The sequence below is a fragment of the Cajanus cajan genome, chromosome 10 (genome assembly GCF_000230855.2).
Source record: "Cajanus cajan strain Asha chromosome 10, NIPB_CcT2T_4, whole genome shotgun sequence".
NCBI lineage: Eukaryota > Viridiplantae > Streptophyta > Magnoliopsida > Fabales > Fabaceae > Cajanus > Cajanus cajan.
Window position 1 is genome coordinate 44,055,605 of NC_138526.1, and position 20,621 is coordinate 44,076,225.

Here is a 20,621-nt window from a genome sequence, read left to right on the forward strand (position 1 = left end):
TTAGGATAAATTGTGATCAGTTGATGTTATTGTGAGGTTTGTTAAATTTTATATTAAGTTGTTTTGTCATCAAAACTTATTTAATTTAAGATATTTTTATTTCTGTTTTAAATGATACGTTATACGTTTTATTGAAGAATGACGTGAACACTTTTACAAATTTATGAGAAATATTATTATAATATTTTATTTTCTAAATTTTTATTATATTTTATATATTAAATCTTTAGGGGTAGAAAGGTATTATAGAAATGCTGGTAAAATATTTTACAGACATTTTTATTGCCACTAAAAATAATATTAAATGCCATTAAAATTTTATTTTATTGTAGTACTTATGCGATACTACAAAAATATAATTAATATATAATTAAATATATTGTTCATTATGTAACACTTCAAACTTTTTTAAAAAAATAATTAATTAAGAGGTTTTAAGAATAATTGAGTTGTTTATTTTAATTATGTGTATTTTAACTAATTATTTTACTTAGTATATTTTGAAAAATATTAGATAAGAAGTTAAAAAAACTAAAAGTCCTTTCGTCAAAGGAAAATCTCTACAAATGTTGACTCGTGTATGTGGATGGAAATTAGTTATCATCAAAATTGATATATATATATATATATATATATATATATATATATATATATATATATATGTATATTCATACTAATAATGCAGTTAAAAAAATTAACTTCCTAGGATTAACCTGTATTGTAGGAGGTTTATAGAAGTTTTTTTTCTAAGTCAACTTTGCCTTTAACCAAGTTGAGAAGGAAGAACCAACTTTTTGTGTGGGACTTTAAGTGTGAGAGAGCTTTCAGGTGTTTAAGAAAAGACTAACTAGTGCGTTTGTTTTATTATTGTTGGATCAAGTGCTTACTACTAGGCCAAAAGTTATAGTTGATAGTTAGAGTACAACTCTTTCTACTTAACTATAACGTCTTAAGTGCCACATATCTCGATTGTGACTTGACCTATCTAGACCTTTGCCACGGACAATTGATGTCACCCAACAAACATGAAGTAAGCAAGATCAAGCAGAGAAATCAAATACACAAACTAACAAGCTATAATCCTTGCTTCATTCTCTAATTCGTTCAAAATTTTTCGCATTAATATTATTGTATCAAACTTGTATTTGAAAAGAAAAGTGTGAAACCTTCCTTAGTAGAAGCTCCATCATAGGACAATTAACTGCAATTCTTGCAATTTGTAAGAACACAAAACCCATTTCTGTAAACATTATTCCTACCCAGATCTGAGTGTGTAGAGGTGTAGGAAAGTAGAAAGGAACCATAACAGGTATTGTGTAATCTCATAGCAGATGGTTGTGGGATTGTTCTCTCAATAGATGGCTAAGTGAGGAAATCTCAACAAGTGGTTATGTAGTAGTGCCTTTGTATCAATAGGGGGTTGAGTTTCTTGAACAACAGTTGGTTGTGTTAGTGAAAATCTCACAAGTTTGTGTAGGGATTGGATGTAGCCCAGTTAGGGTGAATTGGTATAAAATCTGTGGGAAATATCTATCTTTCTCTCTCTATCTCTCTCTCTCTCTCTTTATCTCTCCATTTGTTTACTTACTTTACTACATCTAGAGGGAGAAAAGAAATACAAGGGGAAAGGGAGGGAGGGGGAGAGAGAAGAAAAGAGAGAGAGGGAGGGAAAGGGATAAAGAGAAATAGAAGGAGAGGGAGAGCGAGAAAGAGGAAGAGAGAGGAGATGAGAGTTAGAGGGGGGGGGGGGGGGAGAAAGAGAAATATAAGGAGCGAGAGACAAAGAGAAAGATTTTTATTTTCCCTATGGGAATGTTTTGTTTTTGGGAAAGTGGGATAAAAATGATTCCAAAGAAACTATATTTTTAGGAGTTTTTTTAAGTAGTTATAAAACATGGAAAACTAAGATTCTCAATTAAAGATTACTAGGAAAGTAAAAAATATTATGTGTAGCAAATACCCCTTTAGGATTTCAAAAAACTGATGCATTATCTTACTTAACCCTTATTCTACTTATTTTTGTGAAACTCCAGGTTGGACTTATTAAGAGTCCAAACCTAAAGGCTCTTCTTTAACCCACCTCTTAAATTTAATTTTATTTATTAAAATATTATTATTTATATTATAAGTTGAGTTAAATAAATAAATTAAGCCTATGTTATAAATATATTTAACAATTTTATTTTATTTAAAAAAAATGGGATGCTATAAAGGATTTTAATTTTTGGCTTTTAGAGCACCACAACTCAAATTTTTACAATGAGATTTTTCAACACAGAAAAACAACTCTCTCCTCCAATTCTAAGTTCAACTCACAACATAAAAAAAAACATGTATCATGCATCATCAGCTCAATCCACTCCAACAACTCATGTTAATTCAACAATATAAACCTTAAATCATCTTCACCTTAATAGCATATAACATCGTCATCTTAATTCAACTTCATATACTCATAAAACCATCGTCAACCAACATACTACAAAGTTCAATAATCATATATCTTATAAGATCACCAAAAAAATCTCAAATAAATCACATAACAACATCTCTTTAAAAATAGGGATCTCATTAGGCAAGCATAGTCTCACCAAGCATCCAACCTTGAAATGAGCCCCTCACTGTCTGGGCTATTCTCACCCAACGAGAGAATCTCCCTATTAGATTTGTCAATTTGAGTCTGGCTCGATGAGTTGACTTAACTAACTATTAAATAATGGCAAGTTAAGCCTTAAAATGGATGGCCTAAATAGAACCATTTTTCCTAGTCCACTAAGCTTGACAAGACAAATTGGCCTAGGTCGACATAACCCACATGCTTATAGATTGACCCGTTAAACTAATAAGTGAAATAATCTGAACTATCATCAATTTCTAAATCCACAATGTATTATAAAATAATAGAATAAAATAAAATATATTAATAGTAATAGTTTTTTTCTCTCTTTTGTGTTCGCTTATATAGTTGTGGTTACAAGCTTAGAGTTAGGGAGCCACTATGGGAGTTTTGTCACTCCCGTTGTGCCTTTGATAACTTGACCCTGTAACTTGTCATTTTTTATTCATTTGTCAAAGAAGATGAAGATCCAATCACGCTCGTGCCTATACTCATGGAGACATGATAAAAGTAATAATAAGGGTATTAATGATGAAGACTAAGATACTGAAAAGACTAAGAAAACTTTGTCTGATACCTTTGAGGTATGGAATTATTATGAGAAGGTTGGTCAAGTTAATGGTGTGGATAAATGCAAATGAAGTATTAGGTGTTTCATGACATATATAGTATCAATTAATCATGTTATAAATTATTTATTTATCTTTTATCATAAAAAAATTAATTTTTAATTTTTTTAGTTAGGCCAATTTAGCTTGATGACTAATGGCCCGACATGGGCCAAGTTGGTCCAAACAATAACAACTTGAAAAAATTATAGGTTAGGTCAGCTTAGCCCAAAATAGCATTTGATCCATGTAGGTTATGTTAGGTCAAGTCAACCTAACCTATTTAACACCTATACTCCCTATGGCTTCCCTTGTTGGGCGAGCTTGACCATTTGTGGATCTCTTCATTGAGTGGCTTTTTGCTCAATGAGTGAGTGAGACTCTTTGTGGTCCCTTTTGTAACACTCCTTAAATTTGATGTCTTAGCAGCTTCATTCTATGACACTTCACACAATCACACTTTACTCAACTCTTTGTTGGTCACAACTTCAGTGGTTAGAACCCTTCGTGGGTAGTCCTTTTTGATATATTCAGCTACCTTTAAGATCAATGACTGCCCCCACAAACCAACATAATATTTTTCAGTGTGTTTTGTCCTCACTCACATTTTTTTTTGGAAAATTTCTCATCCTTAAATTGTTCCAAGCCAAACACGCTTAACTACAAAGTTCTTTATAGCAATGAGCTATCAAAAATAGATGATCTTGTTGGTATAGGTGGTACAAATTAATTTCTTTAAGTCATCTTCAATTACATAATCTCACACCTATGCAAATCTCTAGATTCCTCTCATTCTAGTATGTCCAAGCTATTACAATCCCACTAGCTTTTGCTTTGGTTTTTCCTGAACCACACTGTACTTGGGGATATGACCTACTTTGATACAATTTGTAATAGCCCTCAAATTTGACATCTTAACAACTCCATTCCATGACACTTTGTGACACCCTTACTACCCCAACACATATATTGTAATAATATAGATAAACTAAGGAAATCAAATTTTCAAAATAGGTAAAAGGGTTCACATAAAACCTTTAGAAACATTCTTCAATATCCAAAATATTCTGAAAATGAAACTTGGAAAATAAAACATAAGAGGTTACAAAATGTTTTCAAAATAATAGGCTCAACTCCGTATACAAATACAATTCATGTCCTAGAAATTCTCTGCCCCAATGTCACATTATCAGAGCATACCCATAAATCAACTGTTGACACTCTAGATGCCACTCATAGCTGGATCTTCCTCACCTAAAACATCCACAAATTGTATAGTGAGAAAAGAAAGCATCTATATATAAAGCACATAAGGAAAACGCAACATATCGTCTCATTATGACTCTATACTTAATAAAATATTCATAAACATTTCAACAGATCATAACTCAATCAATCATACATCATCATCACGTCATAATTCGCAATCACACCAATCATCACAAATCTTGCACTTCACATTATGCCAAGGTCACGTTACCCATTTAACAATCCAAGGTCGTGCTCACCCCCGATATAACATTGTACCAAGGTCACGATCCCCCTGTAGCATATCTAGCCCAGGGTTGTGCTCACCCCCGACATGTTATTCAAGGTCACGATACCCACGTAACAATCCAAGGTCGTGCTCACCCCTGATATAACACTGTGCCGAGGTCAGTTACCCCTAACCCAGGGCCGTGCTCACCCCCGACATGTTAACCAAGGTCACGATACCCATGTAACAATCTCGGGCCGTGCTCACCCCTGGTCATAGGTGTGAAGAACCACAATCACATCACAATCCACACAATTCTTACAATTAACACTATGTCAAGGCCAGCCACAACTGACATAAGTGATACGTGTTAATTGTCTCACTCATCCCACATCATGCCAAGGTCACACCCTCCCTGTAGCATCACTTACCCAGGGGTCGTGCCATCCCTAGTCATTGATGTGAGGAACCTCAATCATAATCATATTCACATTCATCACATCTCATCTTATAGCTCAAGAACATATCACATACACACCACGGATAAGTCCAACAAAATAAGGGTTTCATACACCTCAAGCAATTCACATATAAATCGTCAATTCTTATCAATTGATATAACAATAATATTCATAAATTAATATAATACTCAACAGAATTACCAATTTAATATAATTTCAACATAAACAGTAAAATCTCCAATTGTTCCAAAACCTAGCTCACAGACACTTTTCTACAATTTCGTTCTCTCTCCCAGATCATCATTCTTACAAATTATTAGCACATTTATAATCCTCAACACATACCGAATCTAATGAGATCATCAATTCCCCAAACAGAAATCATCCAAATTTTCACAACCTAATTTACAGGCACTTTTCTATAATTTCGTTCTCTCTCCCAAAGCATCATTTTTACCGATTAATCATATATCCATATTCCTAAATACATACAGAATCAAATAAGACCAATAATCATTCAAACAGAAATAAGTATAAAATTACTCATAATCCTAAGGATTCTTCCTCTACCTAATTCTCTCATGTAACTCTACATATAAATAATTCCCTTTTCCCCGTACCTGGATAAACAGCAGTTGAACTAAACAGGGATCTCTTGGTCTCCTCCTCTAAGTGCCCCTCGGTCTTCAAAGAGAAGAAGAGGGAAAGAATAGAGAACAGAAGATAATAGAAAGAGAGAATGAGAGATGTGTGAAAATGACAGGTGAGGGGCGCTATTTATAGGATTTCAGGCTCACCTACCGAAACGGCCCGTTCCAAAAGTGGAACGCCCGTTCTGGACCCTTCAAACCTACACAAATTTCTCAACTGGAACGGCCCGTTCTAAAAATTGGAACGGCCCGTTCTCAAACCCAGCAGAACGGCCCGTTCTCCCTCCAGAACGGCTCGTTCTCCAAACCAGAACAGCCCGTTCTCCAATTGGAACGGCCCGTTCTCCAAACCAGAATGACCCGTTCTCCAATTAGAACGGCCCGTTCTCCTACTTCAATTTCTAAGCATTTTCTTATTTCGGAACGGCCCGTTTCACTTTTGAAACGGCCCGTTCCGGGCAACGAATTGGGCCCTTGACCCAGCGAAAAATTGGGCTGTTACACACTTCACAAAGAGACACTTCACTCAACTCTTCATTGATCATAACCTTTCACTGGTCAAAACCCTCCATAGGTAGCCCTTTTAGATATGCTTGAATGCCTTTAGGATTAATAACTCTCCCCACAAACTAACTCAAGACTTTTCAATATATTTTATCCTCACTCGTACACTTTTTAAAAAACTTCCCAAAAAGTCACCATCCCTAAATTACATTAAGCCAAGTACGCTTAATTATAAAGTTTTTTAATTATGAGCTGCCAAAAAGTAGTTGATTTTGTTGGTACAAGTAGTACAATTAATTCCTTTAAGTCATTCTATACTACACAATCCCACATCTATGCAAATCTCTGGATCCCTCTCATTCCTGTGTGTCTAGGTTATTACACTCTTGTTAGGTAAGCTCTCAACACAACCACCCATAGATCCAACAACTCATTTGACAACAATAATGTCACTTTCGATGTAGCTTCAATGTGTGTTAAACATGAACCCACATTCTTTAGCCTTCCCTTTGATGGTTTTCTCGACGAGTAGACCCCTTAATTGAGCAAGAATGCAATGCACCACATTGGTACATGCACTCTGTTAGATAATCCAGTCACCATTTCTTATATGCAAGCCATCAAAATGATCGTAAATAACTCGAAAAACTCAAATCCAACCTTAAAAACAACATGCAACAAGAATCTTCCACTTTTGTGATTTGGTTATATAGCCCTAAACTGCCATCTTCACCCACAACGTTAAACAACACCAAATTTCATACAATTGCCTCTAATGGGTCAAATAACTAAAAATTCAACACAATCAAATAAAGAAAAATCAATATACAAGCTTCCTTTACCTTAATTGCTTCAAGAAACGACAAAGGAAATTAATGAGGGAAAAGGAAGAACCACGGGACCCTTAAGGGTTGACTTCTCTCTAAGATTTTGAGCTCCTCAAGCTTGTATCTCAACTTAGCCTCTTGGTAGGACAAGGAAGCTCCTTGTGGAATCTGAATAAATATCCAACTTCTCTTTCTCCAAAGTCCTTCTCTCTAAAACCTAAGAAGAATGAACTTACAAAGTTAATATCTTCTTAAAAACTCAGAAATTTCCTCGTTGTTGGTTAACTTTGACCTCAACTCAAAAACTCTAAACAATTTAAACCTCAACAATTCCTTAATCCTTTAAACTCATAACCAACATAAAACACATCACAACAACTTTAAAACATCAGATATCATCAAACAACACATAACATACATAAAAAAACATAAAACATACAATGTTACAGGTAGTCTTATACGATGTGTTTTATAATTAAATTTTAATTTCAATATTTTGTTATTTTGAATATTTAATCAATAATTGTTATTTTCTATAACACACATATACATGAAATATATCATGTGTGAGCAAGGATTTTTGTGTGAGAATAAAAGGGATTAGTTTTAGCTATTAGATTAAATTAAATGACTTAGATAAAAGATTACAAATAAATTTATCATGTATTACATGCACTCTGTTAGATCATCCAAACATCATCTTTTACATTTAAAACATCAAAATGATCATAAGAAACTCAAATCCAACCTTAAAAAACAACATGCAATAACAATATAACAAGAATCTTCCACTTTTGTGATTTGGTTCTAAAGCCCGAAACCGTCATCTTCACCCACAACGTCAAACAACACCAAACTTTATACAATTTCCACTAATAATTAAACAACTCATAAATCAATACAATCAGGTAAAGAAAAATTAATATACAAGCTTCTTTTACGTTAATCGCTTCAAGAAATGAAGGAAATCAATGAAGGAAAAGGAAGAACCATGGGGCACTCAAGGGTCGTCTTCTCTCTAAAATTTTGAGCTCCTCAAGCTTGTATCACAAAGTTAATGTCTTCCTAAAATTTTATATATATTTCTCAGTTGTTGATCAACTTTGACCTCAACTTAAGAACTCTAAACAATTTAGCCCTTAATGATTTCTTAATCTTTAGAGCTCTTATAAACAACATAAACACACCACACCAACTTTAAAACATCATATATCATCAAACAACACATAACATGCATAAAAACATACAATATTACAAGTATTCTCATACGATGTGTTTTATAATTAAATTTTAATTTTGATAATTTATTATTTTTAATCTTTAATCAATAATTGATATTGTTTATAAGACTTTTTTTTAACACACACACTCATAGGAAATATATCCTATGAAAGAGAGTTTTTTTTATGTGAGAATAAGAATGACTAGTTTCAATTATTAAATTAAATTAAATAACTTAGATAAAAAAAAATTATAAATAAATTTACCACATATCGCTACCATCATGTTATCTCTATCATTATTGTTGTTATTACCACCATTGGAACATCTGCCACCATCATCATTATTGTCATCACACCACCACAAATGATGAAGATGATGACAACAATGACAATAATGATAATTATAGTAGGTACAATAATAAGTTATTAAAACCTAGACTTAATTGCGTTTTTGATCCCTCAAGTATTGCAATTGTGCAATTTTTATCCTCAAAGTTTTAATTGGATAATTTTAGTTCCTAAAAGATTGTAATAGTGCAATTTTGGTCCTTCAATTTTTAATTGAACAATTTTAGTCACTTAAATATCATAATTATGTGATTTTAGTCTTTCCCATTAAAAATTTAATAATTTTAATATATATATATATATGTATATATATACAATATTTTAAAATTATACAATTATTTATCATTAACATATATATATATTCATTTTTAATAAATAAATAAAATTTATATATTATTATTTTTATAATATTACTAATAAATTAATATCAATAATATTATTAGTATATTTATAGATAAACTATTAATATATACTAAGTCATATTTATCAAATTATTAGTTTATCTATAAATATACTAAAAATATTATTGATATTAATTTATCAATAATATTAAAATACTAATAATATATAAATTTTATTTATTTAGTAATAATAAATATATATCACTTAATATATTAACAAAAAATTATAATATACGTTAACTTAAATAAGCAAACAATTGTATAATTTTAAAATATTATATATATATATATATATATATATATTCTAAAATTACTAAATTTTAAATGAAAAAGACTAAAATCGCACAATTATAATAGTTGAGGGACTAAAACTGTTCAATTAAAAATTAAGGGACTAAAATCACACAATTACAATCTTTTAGGGACTAAAATTACCCAACTAAAATTTTGGAGATAAAAATTGCACAATTACAATACTTGAGGGATAAAAACGCAATTAAGCCTAAAACCTATTTTAAATCTATTAAAGTTTGTCACCTACCATTTTATCTATGCCAAGCCTAATAATACTAGGAATAGGATTGTATTTAAAAAAAAATTAAAATTCATATCAACTAAAAATAAAACTAAAATAATAATATACATAAATAGAAAAAAAAATCAATCTTAAAAACTAGTTTTACCGAGTTATAAATTTTTCCCTTACCTATATTCTAAAATTATATGATATATTTATAGATAGGCAAATAGATTATCTATACTCAAAATTATTATTATTATTATTTTTATAAATTTTAGTTATACAGCAGTTATTTTATGCATCACAAACTAAAATACTAATTTATTAATATTTATGTAAGTCTTAGGGACGTATTAATAATTTTTTAATAATAATTTTAACTTCTTTTATTTTCTATTCAAATATTGTCTCCCTCTTCTTAAATCGATAAAATATTAAAATAATAATTTTTGACAGCTGAATTTCTTTAAATTATAACTGTTTATTTTAATTTGTAAAATTTTAATCAAATAGTATATTCCAAAATTATTTAGTTATTTTAGACGTCGTCCCTGAAAATAATTAACCAATTATTATTACATGGACCTATGGTTTATGTTTTAGATGTTTCAATTCATTTAAAAGTATTAATAACTATTTGTTAGAACAAATTATATATATATATATATATATATATTATATTTAAATATAAAATTATATTTTAAATTTATAATAAATAATTTATATTATAGTATAAAATATTTTTAAATTATTGTTAATTTATTTAGAATTATTAAAATTTAATTTATAGATAGATTTTTTAAATAAAATTGAAAGCTAAAAGAATCTTTTAAAAAAATTCATCAATTTTTTTAAAATATTAATATTTAATAAACAGGTAAATGTAATAAATATAAATTGAATTATATAAGATGTTAAAAAAAATATTAAAGAAAAGTTCTTATAAACTCTCTTATATAACTACTAGGGTTAGCCTAGTGGTTAGGTGGGGAGGGATTGAGATAGTTAGAAGCATGAGGACCTAGGTTCAAATCTCATTGTGACCATCTTTGTAATATTTCCTATCTTTACCAAAAAAAAAAACTCTCTTATATAAGATAAAAATTTGTGTCTCATATACAAAGATTGAGTTTAGAATGTTAAAATATTTATTATATTTTACAATTTTAACTAAAATATTTTATTAGAATAATTCACACAAATTTCTCTGAAGATGGTAAAGCTTGTACATTATAAATATAGTCGGGTATATTCTCTAGCTGTACATAATTAGGAACATATGATTGTCCTTAATAAAACATAACATAGTTTTAGGCCACCGTCTTTCCTGGTTATTGACCATTGCCATGGTTCCTTGTTTGGTATCAATGATATAGGTTCGGCCGAGATATATATCAGTTAAGTATTTATTTATCAATTTCTTATCTAATGATAACTTATTTAATAATTCAAAAATAAATTATATTTCCCTTTAAAATGTTTAAATTTCATTGTTTTATTATTATCTCATTTTAATATTCTACCTTGTGAGATAATTTGTATTATATTTTTTTATTATTTTAATGTAAAAAATTATCAGTTACAATCTCTCTCTCTCTCTGTAAATTTTATTTTATATAATAATGATCAATTATTTATATAATCGATTATTGAAATAATTTAAATCTTATTTTGCTTACGCACTCTAAAATCAGTTGTTGAAGACCTTAAAATTTGAAGAGATGAGTAAAATACTTTTGGGAGGATTTTTGTCCATGGAATCATGGTTAGTGACACACACGTTTACATTAAAATATACTACAGTGGAACATATACTATTTATTCACGTAAAGTGTATTTTTAAAGTAGTTAAGATGAGAGCAATGTAATTAAAGAAAGTATATTTCGTTATTTCATCTAATATTATTAAAAAAATGTTATTTCCTCACTACTTAATTTATAATAAAAACTGAAATTGGTTTCTATTAAAAACTAAAATTGGTCGTAATTTGCATTGATAAATGTTTATTATAAATTTCCATTATAACTATTTAAAGAAATTATAGTTGTGAAACTAAATTATGTAGTTAAACATTTACCATCTTTAATTTCATTATCCTTGAGATTTTATAAAAATTAGTCAGTGGTTGTGCTGATTTTGGGTTGTTGACATGTTAGGTAATTAGGTTTTGGTACCTGTTTTTTCTTGTTTTTGCTTGAGGTCGTGTGAGTATATAGAGAGAAACATTACTTAAGACGCACATAGTGTAGTGTTACGTCGTGGCAATAGTGGTTTATTGAGTCTTCCCTACAATTTGAGTGCCTTACAAATTCTTTCTAGATCACATATTATAGACCTTAGACCCAAAAAACCTCTTGCCAATGCCAAATTTCTCAACAGGTCTAGTCAGGTCATTTATGCCGCTAGCAAACAGGATGCCGGATACCCTTTTAACACAAAATGAAAATAGACGTTCAGCTAATTACCAGTCTAATCTTTGGACTCATGAATTTCTTCAGTCTCTGGGAAAGCATCTTGCGGTAACTTTATATTTAATTTAGAGTTAATTAAGTTTTTATTCTTTTAATTTTTTAAGAGTTGAACATTTAGTTCTTGTTAATTTTTTGTGAACTTTTTAATCTTCCATTATTTTTCATCACATAAATTAATTAGTGATTGGAGTCATGTCTTATATATTAAGTGACGATATAAAATAGGATGGTAAAACGGGCCAATCCGGCTCATTTTGGCCCGGCCCGTCAATGTAAAATGGGCTGGGGATGCTAGCCCGTCCCGTCTAAGGACAGATTAGCAGGTTGGCGGGTCAGCCCACATACAAAATAAAAATAAAAAAATGGAAAAAAAATATTTTATGTTCAAATAAAATTTTTTTTGCTACAAATAAATAAATATAACCATATGAAATTAAAAATGCATACATATTGTACATAATATATGTTCAACAAAAGCAAATTACAAACTTAAAACAAAATCAAATAGAAATTAGTCCACTTACACCAAAATCAAAACCAAATTATAAACTTACAAATTACTTATAAACTAAATTTTTTAATAGTCCACAAAACAAGTTCAAAATACAATTAATTAACTTTGAATTTTTATTTTAAGAATATTAGAAGCTCTCTTGGAAAAAGTTGTCTCTACTTTTTTTCTTGATCATCTTTATCATCATCTTCTACATCAAAATAAAATAAACATAAAAATAAGTTATGGTTGATTGGATAATTGATGTTTAAGTGAATTGTCTAGTAAATTATATGACCTATGTAATTTTTCTATTAAACCAAATCACATGTTCACATAGCTGCTTAGTGGTAGTAATTACTGGGAAAAAAATTACACGTATCATGTATTTGATATTTAATTGATACGTGCACATCAATAATCTAATCAATCATCACTTATTTAACACACATCATCATCTAGCATAGGGATGGCAAAAATACCCGCACCCGCGGGTATCTGTGAATAAAATCCGCTACGGATAATAAATGGATAGGTTAATTGGGTACCCGCGGATAATGGGGACGGATAATTTTTTACCCGTTTATAAATGGGCTGGGGGCGGGTATGATGATATCCATGCCCGCGGGTATCCGTTTAATATTATTTCTTAAATATCCTAATTATCATTGTACTACATAACCCTAAAACTACACTCTCTCATCTTATTTTCTTATAAAAGTGAGGTTGATGAAGTTACCGACATGTGTTAAGCATGTTATAGAATTATGATGGATGTAATTTGATTAATTTTCTAGCTTTGATTGAACCAAAGTTTTAAACTTTAAACCAGTAAAAAAAAATTATTCAAAATCATGTTTCAAAAGTGAAAGTAACCATTTTTTGATAGAATAAATTGATGCAAAACTAGGAGGTAAAAAATCAAACGAACATTTTAAAAGATAAAGAACTAAAATAAATTTAAAAAATAATAATGAACTAAAAATATAATTTAACTTTTAAAATTTAGTACATAATAAAAAAATTTATGCATATGAATAGGCTTCATGCACAAAAATAATAAATATATATTAAGAATCATAATTTTTAGAAATCATAAAAATTTTCTATATATTTATTTAATCATAAATGTTTTTGAGAATATTTTAAAATGTTACCTAACAATCAAATCTTTTTACTACATCAAATAAACAAATAAACGTCACATGATATTTTATCACATTAAAATTTTATTTTTATCCTAAGAAAGTTAGTTTCTTTATCTATGAGAATAATTTCATAGAAAATCTATACAAAAAATTATTCCTAAAAAATAATATTTCTTATGAATATTATTTTTAAAAAAGAAATTCTACGGTATCTACTATAATTGTGGGAGTACCGGAACAGTCATTTTATTTTTATTTTTTTTATTGTACTTACTTGTTTTATTTTTATTTTTATTTAATATTTTTAATAATTTATCTGTATAAATTTTCTTTTATATCTTTATATTTTTTAATTTATATCTTAATGTAGCATTTATTATAATTAAAAAGTTTAATATTAATATTTTGTTAATATGTTTTAGTTTTTCTTTGATGATAATTTTTTTGAATTCATAGTATAAATTAGTTTTTTAGTTGTATTATTTGTTTTTTTTTATTTTAATGTTTTTATAATATTATTATAATTTTTTGTTTTTAATTTTTTAATTTTGTCACATATAAACAAAATTTGTTATAAAATGAATAATCTAAATTATACTTATAAAATAAAAAGTAATATAAAATTATAGAGATTAAAATTATAATTTTTCAATAATATTATAAAATATTAAAGAAAAAGAAAAAAATTAATAAATAGTAGAAATAAAAAGTTATTAAAATTATAATATAGAAATTTAAAAATTTAAGACAAAAAGACAAAAAATATACTTAAAAAATTATTAAAATTAAAATATAAAAATTCAAAAATTTTAAGTGAAAAGATAAAAATATACTTAAAAAATTATTAAAATTAAACTATTTAAATATATAATAATATTATTACAAATAAATTAGAATATTTAAAATAAAAATAAAATGACTAAATAATTTAAAATTTGAAAGAATAAAATATCATAAATATTATTTAAATAAATTATTAAAAATATAAAATATAAAAAACTGTACCGGTACCCTCTCAAATAAGATAGGTATCGTAGAATTTCTCTATTAGTAATGCAATTCATGCACGTACGTACGCTTAAACGCAGGTTGAAACACTGCAAGAGAGAGCAACAAAGCTTCAGGAGAAGGTACGACTTAAGATTAATAGAACGGACATGGAGCCACGAAGCTTACTTGAATTCATTGACGACGTTCAAGTTCAACGGTTGGGACTGTCTTACAAGTTCGAAGAGGATATAAACAGAGCCCTTCACAGGATTGTTTCAACAGAAAACTTCAAGGACCAAACACACAAAAGTCTGCATGAAACTGCTCTCTTTTTTCGAATTCTTAGACAACATGGCTTTCATGTCTCCCAAGGTCTGATTTCAACCTGTAGTTAATTAAACCCTTTTTCAAGAGATTTCCAAGGGTGTGCTTTTTTACATGATTTTCTATTACATATTCATATAAACATATAATATATTACTGAACGTATTAATTTTTTCTCTCAATACTTTAAAATATTATTGAAAAATAAATGATAAATATTTTCAAATATAAAATCTAGCTATTTTTAAATGATTAATATCGATTATAAGGATCAATGTTTAAAATTCAAGAAAAATAAACATTGTATTTTAATTTCATACAATATTTTAAAAAAAAATAGTACATTAATTTTATTATTATGCCTTTAAGAAACCCCTTTAATTATCACTCATACTTTAAGAACTTTCATTTCTATTAAGATGCATGATTATGTGGGGTGCAGATGTGTTTAAGAGTTTCCAAGATGAAGAGGGAAAATTCAAGGCTGACGTTAGCGAAGATGTGCAAGGATTACTAAGTCTCTATGAAGCATCTTACTTGGCTTTTGAAGAAGAAAGTCTCTGGGAGGAGGCAAATGCATTTTCAAGAACACATCTCATGAACTTAATGAAAGAGGGGATAGAGGGGGAATTGGGACAACAAGTTAGGCACGTGTTGGAGGGGCTTCCCTATCACCAAAGCCTGCACAGACTAGAGGCACGGTGGTATATCGACACCTGGGATAAAAAGGAATCCCATAATCACGATTTGTTAGAGCTTGCCAAACTTGATTTCAACACTATCCAGTCATTAAATCAAAAAGAGCTCCAAGAAATGTCAAGGTCAGATCTCTAGAGGAAATAAAAAGGAAAAAAGAATAATTATACATTGTTAAACAAATATAAAAAGAAAATCACCATGCACCTTATAAAATTCCTAAAGTTAATTATATCGTTAATATATAGTGATTTTTTCTAGGTATAATAGTTATGCGGTTTTTATCTTCTAAGATTTAACTAAGTAATATTAGTTCAAATATTATAATTGATGTAATTTTACTTATCTCATTAAAAATATAATAATAATTGATGTCGAGTTGATAAATGACATAATAAACATAAAGCATCGACACGAATGACCTAAATGTAAATGTGTTAGTGATATGATATGATATATAAAAATAAGAGAAAAAAATTATCAAATTGTCAAATATTAGATTTGGATCCTTGACTAGATCAACAATAATTAATTATTAAGTAAGGTAATGACTGTTTTTAACATTAGAAATAATTTATAATACATATACCTTTATCCCTTCATATTAAAAAGAATAAAAAAAGCGTATACCTTTATTGAAAAACAAAATTGTATATATGCTTACTGTTGCTGAATAAAAATTATATGTATATACATATAATATTTTATTTATTAATATAAATAATATTATTGATAAATTTATATTAATAATATTATTATATTTATAGATAAAATATTGATTTCATAAATATAAAATAGTATATATTAATATAATTTTACAAAAGTATAATTATATTATTTAAGATATAAATATATAAGAAATATAAGTTAATTAGAAATATACGATATAAACTATAGAGTCTAAAATATGCAAATTAGATACTCAAAACTTATATCATATATTTCTGGTTAACATTTTTTTAGTATATTTATATTTATTATTCTTCTTCTTCTTACATTTCTTCTTTGACATTTTGACAAATTTTTCTCTTATTTTGACAAATTTTTCTCTTATTAAAACATATAGTTTCAAAAAAACAAAAAGAAAAAAATCTATAGCCAAAATCACCGTAATTTGAGGAGGAATTCGGAAAAAGGATGATGGTTTGAGTAATTAGCTTTATTTTCCTATCCAATTCTCCAAAATTAGGTTTCTTTTAATGTGTTGTTGTGTAGGTGGTGGAGGGACATTGGCCTCGCAAGCAAATTAAACTTTGTCCGAGACAGATTAATGGAATCTTTCTTTTGGGCCATGGGAATACTCCCTGAACCTCAATTTGCTAACTGCCGTAAAAAACTCACTGAAATAGCAAAGCTAGTCACAGTCCTAGATGATATATATGATGTCTATGGTACTTTGGATGAATTGGAACTCTTCACAGATGCTGTTGAGAGGTTTTTCTGTCAATAATATAGCTATATTTTTCTGTCTACTTTCTTAATTACTCTACGTATATATATTTTTATACATGTGAATGCAACAGATGGGACGTGAATACCATAAACACTCTTCCAGACTACATGATATTATGCTTCTTAGCCCTCTATAACACTGTTAATGCTATAGCTTACGACATCTTTAAAGATCGGGGCGTAAAATGTCTTCCTTACCTAAAAAAAGCGGTATGCTCCAGACTTGCTAGTTACTAATGCAACACAACTAATTATTCCTTTCTATATTTAGTATTTATTGATCTCACATGATTACTTCACAGTTCTGTGATATGTTGAAGTGTTTCCTCAAAGAAGCAAAATGGTCAATCAACAAAGTGATTCCATCATTCAACGAGTATCTAGAAAATGCTTGGATCTCATCCTCAGGCGGGATTTTTCTTATATATTCCTTCTTTCTTACCTGCCAAGACCAAGACATCACAGAGCAAACACTTCATTCTTTAACTAATTACCATGAACTCATGCGTTCTTTATGCACCATTTTCAGGCTTAGCAATGATTTGGGAACATCAACGGTAATCTGTTAATATTGAGCTTCATTTGCCACAACCCCTTTCATATTAAACTCATGGCTAACACTACTGGATCTCTGCAGGACGAGATAGAGAGGGGTGAAACAACAAATTCAGTATTGTGCTACTTGCACGAAACCGGTGTTTCTGAAGAAAATGCCCGTGAGTACTTGAGAACTTTGATTGACAAAGCATGGAAGAACATAAATAAATATCTAGTTATGGACTCTACATTCCCCAAATCTTACGTACAAGTGGCCATTAACCTTGCTCGAATAGCTCAATGCACATACCAATATGGAGATGGATTTGGACGACCAGACAATAAATCAAAGAGTAGAATCGAGTCATTGCTAGTTCACCCCGTTCCAGTTAACGAGGCATGATGATTTTTCGGTTCCCATTTCCTTTTAGTTTCTGTTGGTTTATATATATATACTATCCTGTTGAAGTTGTGCAGATCCTGTTGCTTGTTGCTGCTGTGAGTTATTTTAGGAATGTGAAAATATATAACTGAACTTCAGGATAAGTTTATTTTTCTATTTAGATTTATGTTTCTGTACTTTGTCTAATATACCATGATTCTAGGACCAGTACAATCGTGGGCTGTTATTTTATCTTTCCGTTAGTTGTAAGGCTATTTTAAATAGCCAAGTTTGCTTTCTCAAATCAATAAGAATATATACTCCTGAGTTCACTAGTGCAATTATATGTATTCCCAATATTTTTTATAGTTCAGTTGTAACATATATCACAAAGCTAGAATTAATAAAAGAACAAAATAATTAGCATCACTGACATAGTAATGTTAGAAAGTTATGGCAAAATGGCTATAGTTGCAATATTCGATATGAAATTTTAGCCTCACACTTTTTTATTTTATTGGTTAAATTGTAATTTTTGGTTCCTTTAATTTTGTTAAACTCTAAGCTCAATCCAAAAGCTAGTTAAAAATTATTAAGAAGAAAAAGAGAAAGGGTTAGATTATCAAATCCTTGGAGAATACATGAGAGATAAGGGTAGAAAAGTGATCCCTAAGCCCCATTTTAATCAAATTAATGTGTGTAAATATAATTGTGAATCTATTGCTACCCTATTTATGGATTTTGTATGATGTCTCGACCAATCTATTTAAATGATGAGTTTGAGCATTTCAAAACATAGGGTTATTTCATATGTGAAATTGTGGATTCTAAGTTGGATTGGATGAACCTGGATGATTTGATGTAATAATGTTTATTGAGTGAAAAATGATCAATTGATCGATTGGATTGTATTTGGAAACCTTGGACATGTTTGCATGTATTTAAAGAGAAGGATTGTGCATATCTTGATAATTTTATCACTACTAAAATTTTTCTTATTACACATAACTTTGCATAAAAATTCACAGAAAATAATTTGTTTTTACGCCTCCAACATGTGATGTATAACATTTTAAACTCTTAGATTAGAGATTATAAAGGTCTAACATTCAATCACACAAACTTGTAAAGTGAATGTTATCCCAACTTATATACTCATTAATTATTTTATTTCTAATCGATGTGGGACTCAAGGTTTTCTTTAAATATTAATTAGATCATGTCTTTAAAAAGAGAATTAATTCATTATATTGAACTATAAAATTATATTCTTATAAATTATTTTAACTCTTAAAATATTTGATATTCGAAAAAAATAGTTTTTTATTAAATAATTTTATTTTAAAAACTATCATTAAACTAAAATTCATCATCATTAATTTATACATTTTTAATTAAAATAAATATTTAATTTAGTAATATTTTAAATTAAAATTAATTTTTATGAAATATTTATAAATAATTTAGTAAAATAATATTTTACTAAGTAAATAATTTAATTTTAAAATGTTATAAATTATCATCAAATTAAAACCCATTATCATTAATTTATCATATTTATAAAATTTTATATATTTAATTTAACTAAAATTAAAATAAAATTAATTATAATGATATATTTATAAATAATTTAGTAAAATAACATTTTTAATTAAAAATATCCTAATTATTAAATTTATAAATTTTCAAAAAATTTAATTTTCTTGCGGATTAAAATTGGTAGGAAAATCTACATGAAAAGTTACCTGCAAAATTTTTATACCACTTAATAAAAATTACTTGTAAATTTATTTTTATAAGAAAATTTGCAAGAAACAAAATAAAATTCTTATAACATTTTCTGCAAATTTTTACCATGAAAAAAAATTCTATGATTATTAAAATTGTAGCAAAAATTGCAAAAATTTCTTATAGATTATTTTTCATAAAAAAATTTATAAAAAATTTCTATAAATTATTTTTCGCAAAATTTTTTTTGTGAAATTATTATTGTAAGAAAATTCACAAAAAAATTCTAGGAATATTTTTTTGTAGGAAAATTCATAGAAAAATGACACTTTTTTAATAATGTAAATTGTTGAATTTACAACCGTGCACTAGTGGAAAAAAAGCTTTTAAAATTGATTATTTTTAACATTTAAAATTGGTTCCCTAACTGATTTTAAAAGAGCCGATTTTAAAAGTTATACTTTTAAAATCGGTTAAATAACCGATTTTAAAAGTTAACTTTAAGATCGGTTGTTTTATAACCGATCTTAAAAGTCTTGGCTTTATAAAAATTAAACTGGAACGGGCCGTTCCAAGTTGTTAAAAAGGCCTAAAATTGTAGTTTAAAATGAGTCGTTCTAGCATAGTTTGGCATGAGTTAAAACTAATCCAAAACGAGCTGTTCTGATTCTAGAACGGGTCATTCACATTGCAAAATGGGCAATTTTGATTGCAAAATGGGCAATTTTGATTGCAGAACGAGCTGTTCTCATTGCAGAACGGG

The 20,621-nt window shown here is 28.3% G+C and overlaps 1 protein-coding gene across 1 annotated transcript; it reads left to right on the forward strand.

The window, feature by feature from the left end:
* The first annotated feature begins 11,873 nt into the window (after window positions 1–11,873).
* LOC109817034 (isoprene synthase, chloroplastic) lies at window positions 11,874–18,471 on the forward strand. The gene is made up of 7 exons (XM_020382232.3): window positions 11,874–12,156; window positions 14,838–15,111; window positions 15,506–15,884; window positions 16,975–17,193; window positions 17,283–17,421; window positions 17,514–17,768; window positions 17,849–18,471. The coding sequence occupies exons 1-7, from the start codon at window positions 11,998–12,000 to the stop codon at window positions 18,149–18,151; spliced, it is 1,728 nt and encodes a 575-aa protein (XP_020237821.2). The 5' UTR covers window positions 11,874–11,997; the 3' UTR covers window positions 18,152–18,471.
* The last annotated feature ends 2,150 nt before the right edge of the window (window positions 18,472–20,621 follow it).

What these genes read in the sequence shown, in the direction of transcription:
- LOC109817034 (XM_020382232.3), top strand. Translation starts at nt 11,998, where the DNA reads ATGCCAAATTTCTCAACAGGTCTAGTCAGGTCATTTATGCCGCTAGCA. An exon ending in TGGCTTTCATGTCTCCCAAG is followed by an intron (nt 15,112 to 15,505) that starts GTCTGATTTCAA and finishes TGTGGGGTGCAG; the next exon opens with ATGTGTTTAAGAGTTTCCAA. An exon ending in GAGCTCCAAGAAATGTCAAG is followed by an intron (nt 15,885 to 16,974) that starts GTCAGATCTCTA and finishes GTTGTTGTGTAG; the next exon opens with GTGGTGGAGGGACATTGGCC.